Genomic DNA, 8,137 nt, shown 5'->3' with positions numbered 1-8,137 from the left:
ATATTCACTGCGATAAGGGGAAACGCGTCCTATTTTTCTAGCGTTGCGAATTTTCTTGGCCATTCATTTTAATGGGAAAACATCTTTTAAGAAAATATTTTTAATTATAATTTTAATTACATTTGTTACTAAAATGATCTACCACCTTAGGGTAAAATAACCTATTATTAAAACAAAAATATCATAATGGATTTATGATTTGTATTAATATTTCCCCTTTTCCTTCAATGAAACAACAGAATGAACATGTGTTGAATTAGGAGGACGAGACACGAAAACCACAAGTGTGTGTGTGTGCGCGCGCGCGCGTTGGGAAGATGGTGCTGGTTATTTCTAGTTGTTTTTTTTCTCTTCCTTCTTCTTCCTACTGGTGGTTCTGCCTTTTCAGTACCTGCCTGATCGCAACCCGGCACACGCCGAGAGTCAATAGGAGTTAACAAGTCCTCTAAACTTTCCTGCGCCTTTTGTCAACCTAAGGACACAAAAAGAGGAGGGAGAATAAAGACGCTTTGAAGTATATAAACCCCAAAGAATGCCAGCCAAGTAGATTTAAAGTAGCCACTCATTTCCAAAAACCTGCCTTGAAAGGAGGGAATGGGAAGGGGTGAGGATTTATGGATAAATTATACAGTGGATTTGTCAGTGAAAATATCGGAACTGTCTGCAGGACAAAGCCACATGCTGAGGATTAATGGTCGCTCTGGACCTTTGATTGTGCACCCTCTTTTCTCTGCCCTTGACAAATTGGATTTCGGGGATGGGAAGGTCGCCTGGCCCTTTGTGTCTCTTGACCGGTTTGGAGCAATTCATTATGCGGCGGGGTGAGGGAAAGTCTCCATGTGACCGGGCCGGCCCGTTTCCCCTCTCCTCACAGCTGCAGGGAGAGCCCAACTCTCTCACACTCACACACACGCACACACATGCGCACACACTCCATCCAGTCAAACTCTGGACCACCTCCCCCTCAAACTACCTAACATAGCACAGCATCACCTCTCTGCCCCCCCCCCCCCCCCCCCCCCCCCCCCCCCCCCTTTGCATCCTGGAGCTGGAGAGGTTGGGGTGAGTGTGTGTGTGTGTGTTGGGGGGGTGGGGGGTGGGGGTGTTGGAGGGGGTACCTTGCTTGCACCATCACTAGAAAAGCCGGGCAGCATAACGCCACCGTGTCACTTTGAGGACGGATATCGACCGGTCCTCATCCTCTGTCTCTCTCTCCTCCTCCTCTCCCTCTCTCCTTCCCTGCAGCGCTCTCCCACTCACACTCGGTCTCCATCAGTCTTCATGGTTCTGATCTCACCCCACGCCATGCAAGCCACCCGGGCGTCCTCCACCGTCAGTGTGTTTGCGGACTGCAGCATCCCGGCCGGGCTCCGGATAGGACCGGTACCGGGCATCTTCAAACTGGGGAAGTACTTGTCGGATCGTAAGGAAGTTGGATCCAAGAAGAAGGTAGGTTCAAATGATACACTGACACTTTCAAGAAGTCCTTCAAGTTGCTCAATATTTGTGCTGCTTGTTTTTTTTACTGTGTGGCCCAGTTTATGTGTCTTGTTTTAAAATATTTTTAAATGATATAATTGATTAGGAGCTGCATTGTCATATTATTAAATACAAATTTACGCATTTTCTTATTAATAGTTTATTTATTCCAAAACACTATATTCGATAGAAAATTTTAACTATTGTTAAACCATTGCATGTTCTGTTATTTTCACCTTTTTATCTGCAAAAATATACTCCATCGATGACAAAAAAATTGAACCCCCTGTAGGCCTATTTACTCCCTGTTGAGTAATATTATTTAAAACAATTTGGGATTTTTAAAGCTGCACTGTCAAACTCCATCGGGCCCTCGGTTATTAATTGCTTTGGCCTGTCATGTTGGAAATAATTGAGCTCCATTAGTGGCAGACTTGTCAGTCTGTGCTTCTAGTTAACCGGCCTAATGGGCGACCCGGGTCTGCCGCCTCACATTTCACTGCCTGGCGGGCCTGTTATTCCGATGAGCCGTTTAATGTTAATGTAATCCGGCCACAGAAAGATGCCACTGAGGCCCCGCTGCCTGCAGCTGGGGAAATAAAATACAGAAACAATAACAACAAGGATGAAAAGTAAAAAATCTAATAAATTGTTGTTCATGTTGCCGCAGTGGGATTTGGAGTTATTGTCTTCAAAATAATATTTAGAAAGTAAAAGTCTCCAGACCTGACATTTTTAGATACAAGACCATAAAAAAATAAGTCCAACTTTCTGACACATTATCATAGTTATTATCATTATTTTACACATAAACAAACAATAAACACAAACAATTTCCTGCCATGCGCGCAGCTATAACCGCGCCCTGTTATTGTTGAGGCTGTCAGCGCTTGTGATTGATGCGTCTAAATGCGTGGCCCCCGGGCTGCAGGCGATCATCAGGTGCAATCTCTGTGTCAAATGTCACGCTTCGATCTTTAATGTCCCTGAACAGTTTAGAAACGCTCTGACACTCCTCAAATTCGTTTCCCATATCAACTCAATTAGGCCCGTGTGTCATTCTCTTTAGTAAATTATCAGCAGAGCGGATAAAGAGGCGCATTATGCGCCCTTTGGTCAGGCGTGGCCGCGCGGCACCTCCAGGTACCTCAGAGAGCCACATTATCCGAGGCAGAGATTCGCAGCGATTTAAGAAATAGATGAATTGAAGTAATGAATTAGCGGAATAATAAATAAACGATTGAGATAAAAACAGAACAAGTTGAACTTTTCCTTTCATATTTCCCATCACCCCTGTTCTGCTGTGGTCAGTTGCAAACCTTGCTCTCATCCGTTTCATTTCCCGGCCTCGTTTCTAGGTCCGCTTGGTGCGAGGAGAGTTCGTGGATGAGTCGAGCTGTCCTGTGCCAGACTGGATCGGATTCATCCGCGCCGCCAGGAACAGCCAAGAGCAAAACCTGGAGGCTGTGTCGGATTTACCTGGTGGACAGGTGAACTTTTTACCCTCATCATACATAAATCTGCTGGAGTTTCTCAATATCATTCTTATTATTTTTCTATTTATTTAGACACTTGAAATTAACCCTCTTCGATTTATTCTTTGAAAGATTTTCTACCGTGTGCTGAGAGAAATCCCTGCAGGAGAGGAGCTCAGTGTTTGGTACTCCAACGCTCTGGCCCAGTGGTACGACATCCCCACCACCGCCACTCCCACGCACGACGAGAAAGGTAAATGACACTGTTCAAGCCGTAGGACCAGTTTTACCAAGCGGCTTTTGCATTGTAGGAAATAAAATGGAAATTTATGACAATATTACGGAACTCTGAATTTGTATATCTTAGCGAAGGTAGATTATTTTATTTGTATTAATAATAATATATGATAATAATGATAATAATAACTCAGAGCAACTAAATTCAATGGGTCTGTTTCCGTCATGTCTAGAGGCTACAGGTCTGACCGTGTCATCGACATGTTGAGGCTCCATCACTGCACAATTAAATATCTGCCAATAACCACAATGGCCGTTCTTATCGCTCAGATATAAAAATCAATTGGATGTTTATTTTTCCTCCTTTTCCTCCAGCATGATTTTTCATTTTTAATAGACTTTATTTGGGAAGAAACACATTCCGTTAACCAGAAGACAGGAGGAGACATGATTAGTTCTGCAGAGTGCATTATATTTCATGAATGCTACTGGCAACATGGCCTACAATATAAAGTGCAAATATAAGGCCTAATCGCAGCAGCTATTATTTATTAGGTCTCCTCTTTCTCCGAGTGATTTCTTGTTGGCTGAGTTTTGTCTTCAGCCTGTGTTTGGACTGTTAATCCATTTGTTTGGGCTGCAAAGATGATTTGGGGGATTTGCTATTTGCGCTTGGGGATTAGTGTCTAATCTTAGCAAAACACACCAGCTCAGCAGGATCTAATCCGTTAATAGAAATTATTATCAACGGATACTTTTAACTAATTCTGTCAAGACTGTTTCAGATTTCGAGCAGGAATCGAGTCTTTACTTGCTGAATGATTAAGAGCAAACAATTAAAGCATAACGCAAACGAAAATGTGTTTAAAAAAGAATGTGCTTGAAACAGGGTTTTTTAAAAAGCAATTAAAGGCAAAAATGGACGTGTCTGAGCGACCGTGGAGGAGGAAGAGGAGTCTGGCGTTTCAGCCAAGAGACACATAGGTTAACAAATGCCACCGCGCCATTAATATTCATGAAGTCAAAAAGCAAATAAATTCGAGAACAAGTGCTTCACGGTGAATTAGGTGGGTGCGTTAAGGTATTGTGGCCTAATGAATGCTAACTTTTATGTGGGGTGTATATTGGCCTGATTCTCCGGCCCGACGCACCGTGCGCTCATGGACATACGCTCGCTTCCCATTATTAGGCGTCAACAGATGGGCCGGCCCCATTGTTTCTGGAGACTTGCGATTTCAAGCAACAGCTGCTGTCACTTCCACGGGAAAGAGCACATGAGAGGGGAAAGTCCCGCATTCAATGCATCGGTTTCTGAGCGCCAGATTGGGCAGGGCGTTTGCCCTTTTGATGGCGATCATAAACAATGGTCCGTATGAGGATTACAAAATCATTACATCTGTATTAACCTCTGAGTGATCGACCGGGGGCCATTAAGATGGCTCCCCGCTATTACCATTTGGCACCAGATCTTAGGAGCCGCATCGTATCAGGCCTAGTTTTAAGGATCAGCTGAAGTGCAACAGTAACTGATAAGAATATAAAATAATTATTATATTAAATATGAAATATACAAAAGAATAATTTCCCAAGGAAAATCGAACAAATGTGACAATGCATCACTCGATGCACTTCGGTGCAAAAGTAAATAAAATATTTTCTATTATATTTCTCTCAATTTAATCATGTTGTGTACCACACACAACATGCTCAAACAGATTCAATACGGTCGTGTCTCTACAGGTTGCCAAACCTGTTATTCTCATTTTACGCACGGGCGTGGTGTTATTACGTATGGAAATATATATGGAAATATACTGATAACTGACATGTCATCCGAAGGCTTATTAACTTGTTTCATGCTGTGTTGTGTCAGGTCATGATCCATCTCATCATTAATGTCATGCTTGTTGTCTACAGGTGAGGAGCGTTACATCTGCTGGTACTGCTGGAGAATATTCAAATACCCGAACACACTCAAGGCCCACGTCCACTTCCACTGCGCGCTGAGCAACGGACGGGGGTTTGTGAGCAGCGAACAGGCAAGAGGCACCGAGACATTCAGCAGGTCACCAAAGTCTGGAGATATCCCCAACACCTCCATCTCTCCGAGGAGCAGTCACAACAACTCCTCCATGTCAGACTCAGGCCGGCGGGCGGTGTCCTCCTCGTCGTTTCTAATCAAATCGGGACTGTCCAAGAAAAGCAGCACCGAGGAGCAGGACCGGGCCCTCGACATGAGCGTCACCGCAGCCAGAAACCAGGGGCAGCTGCTCAGCCTGGGCGCCACATCCTCCGTGCTCAGCAGCATGGGCTTCCACCCGGGTGTGCGCTCTGCCTTCAAGCCGACCGGCGTCTCCAAAGTCCCGGGCGCTGACGCCTCCAGAGAGGACCCCAACGGGAAGCTGAGTGGTATGGGATTCAGCAAACTCATCGGTAACATGAAACCAATCCGGAATGCGGGTGAGACTCTAAACGGAGGAGGCAGCCATCCTCCAAAATGCGCACCTGCAATTATGGACGCCACATCCCCATTGGTGCCATGCACAAACGCTCTCCGGGCTTTCCCGCTGCTGCCTCACATGGAGGAGACCTCGGCTTTTAAGCACGTGGAGAGCCGGATGCACTCCGGCCTGTCCCCCTCCCGTTACCCCCAGGTGCCCCCTGGACTCCACTTTGAACGGTTCTCCCTCCCTCACTTTGATGGCGTTAAGACTTATGGTGGAGACTGTAACATCCCCTTGATGCCCTTCACTGTCTATAACGGGGAGCTTCTGTACAGTTCACCTTACTATCCTCTGAAATTCCACTTCGGAAACCTCCTCAAGTACCCGGAGTCCATGTCCTACTTTGGTGCGCCGTCGTTGAATCAAGACCTGGGCTCCATCACCAACATCGACCGGGAGATCGCCATGCACACCCAACAGCTGTCCGAAATCGCGGCGGAGAAGAACCGGACGCGGCTGGACTCGATGCCGGCCGGAGCCTCCAGCAACGTCGGCTCTGGCAAACCGAAAAAGGGACACCTGTGTCTGTACTGCGGCAAACTGTACTCGAGAAAATACGGGCTGAAAATCCACATGAGAACTCACACAGGTTACAAACCGCTCAAGTGCAAGGTGTGCTTCAGGCCCTTCGGAGACCCGAGCAACCTGAACAAGCACATCCGACTGCACGCGGAGGGAAACACCCCGTACAGGTGCGACTTCTGCGGCAAGGTGCTGGTGCGGAGGCGAGACCTGGAGAGGCACGTCAAGTCCAGGCACCCCGGACAGACGGTGAAGAAACTGGAGGACAAACCCGGCGGCCTGTTCGAGGACGCGGAGCAGAAGAGCGACAATGACAGTGACGTGGACGTTTGCTTCACTGACGACCAGAGCGACCAGGAGTCGAGCAAAAATAATGACTGAGACTGCCCGTTGTCTTGAAATGGTGTCCTTTAGTCTTGTATCGAATCATTTTGACATTAGGCTACAACATCCTCCCAAAACCTCCACATCTAATTATAGTGGACATGTGGCCTCCAAATATATATTTTTTGTTTTTCATCTTGTCAAATTTACAAAAAAAACCCCATATAATTTCGACCTGAAACTTTGCGCATTGCTTTGCGTATTCCTTTGCGTAACTTTACCCTTTGCATGTATTTAGTTATGAGTTACAGCAAAAGGTAAACATATTCGGTATCTTGCTCAAGGGCACTTCAAAAATGCTTTAAAAACAAGTTAAAAAGAAGAATTCGGACAGTGGTGTTGCAGACATTTCCGTTTGCTTTAAATGCAAATTACCATAACTGTTTTCATTTTTATATACTTTTATAAATCTGGCACTTCTAAAACCAAACAAGAACAATGATCCAGGTTAAAAGAAAAAAATCAAGGCTGAATATGAGAGTGACTTCCTATAAGTTAGATATATTTTTGCAGTGTAAAAATGTACCAGATGTGTTTTTTGTATGTCTCCCCCCGAGGAAGGAACTATGAGTTTGAAAAGCCACTTCTACCCCCTCCCCTCAAATAAACATAATGACAAATATCCCATACTCCCCTCTTAACTGTTAGTTGCACTTTAAAAACAGCAATGGGCACCTCATTCCAACAAATCAGTGACAAAAACAATGATTCGAATCGAACTGATTTCCTCACTTCTTTGCAGATCTCGTGTTCCCTGCGCCTCGCTGAATAACACACTGTACTTCAATTTGCACTTTCATGGCGCAGGCATGTTGTTCTTAAAGCAGCAGCAGCCAGTTTATTTAAGGAATTATTTCTAGAGAGAGAAAATGTATTGATTGCAGTAAAGGCTATAAGACGTGTAAAGTATGATATTTCACATCTGAGTGGAAAAGTGTTGTATACGTTTGTTTATAAGTGATAATTGTCTGTGATGAGGACAATATTTAACTCTTGTCCAATACTTCGTTGTTTTTTTAATAAATCTATTTAAAAAATAAGAAGAAATGATGTGTTTTTATTGAATCATGAGATGTTCAGTATTTTTAAACCCTCACGTCTTCTGTGTAAAGTTGTGGTATAGGCCCGTACGAACATTTCATTTGGTTCTTTGGTCTTAATTAGTCATTATTCAATTATTTGTGTAATTTATATCAAAATAGTAGGCTAACCTATAATTTACTGAGCCGTTGGTTCACGCTCTGTGACTCAGCCCTGATAACGTACAGGATAAATACAGACGGACGATACATTTCGTCCGTTTGAGGTATCAATATTTTATATATATATATATATATATAATAATAACAACAACAATAATAATAATAACAATAGAAATACTACTACTACTACTACTAATAATAATACAAATAATGTGACGTCTTTATTGACAATAAACCCACCAAACCAAGTAAATTGTAAAATGTATAAATATATTGAATATAAATAAAATATTATAAAACAAATTCATTGACAGTGGAAGTATTATTGACAAAC

General features: G+C 43.8%; 1 protein-coding gene across 1 annotated transcript; it reads left to right on the top strand.

Moving 5' to 3' along the window:
* The first annotated feature begins 1,156 nt into the window (after positions 1–1,156).
* On the top strand, positions 1,157–7,601 carry prdm13 (PR domain containing 13). The gene is made up of 4 exons (XM_034612067.1): positions 1,157–1,449; positions 2,838–2,969; positions 3,087–3,207; positions 5,109–7,601. The coding sequence occupies exons 1-4, from the start codon at positions 1,282–1,284 to the stop codon at positions 6,596–6,598; spliced, it is 1,911 nt and encodes a 636-aa protein (XP_034467958.1). The 5' UTR covers positions 1,157–1,281; the 3' UTR covers positions 6,599–7,601.
* Positions 7,602–8,137: the final 536 nt, after the last annotated feature.

The sequence above is a fragment of the Hippoglossus hippoglossus genome, chromosome 16 (assembly GCF_009819705.1).
Source record: "Hippoglossus hippoglossus isolate fHipHip1 chromosome 16, fHipHip1.pri, whole genome shotgun sequence".
NCBI classification, from domain to species: Eukaryota; Metazoa; Chordata; class Actinopteri; order Pleuronectiformes; family Pleuronectidae; genus Hippoglossus; species Hippoglossus hippoglossus.
The sequence above is the reverse complement of the archived record's forward strand: the minus strand, read 5'-3'. Positions and strand labels throughout refer to the sequence as shown.

Coding starts and splice junctions, on each gene's coding strand:
- prdm13 (XM_034612067.1), top strand. CDS start 1,282: ATGGTTCTGATCTCACCCCACGCCATGCAAGCCACCCGGGCGTCCTCC. Junction 2,970..3,086: donor CGGATTTACCTGGTGGACAG/GTGAACTTTTTA, acceptor ATTCTTTGAAAG/ATTTTCTACCGTGTGCTGAG. Junction 3,208..5,108: donor TCCCACGCACGACGAGAAAG/GTAAATGACACT, acceptor TGTTGTCTACAG/GTGAGGAGCGTTACATCTGC.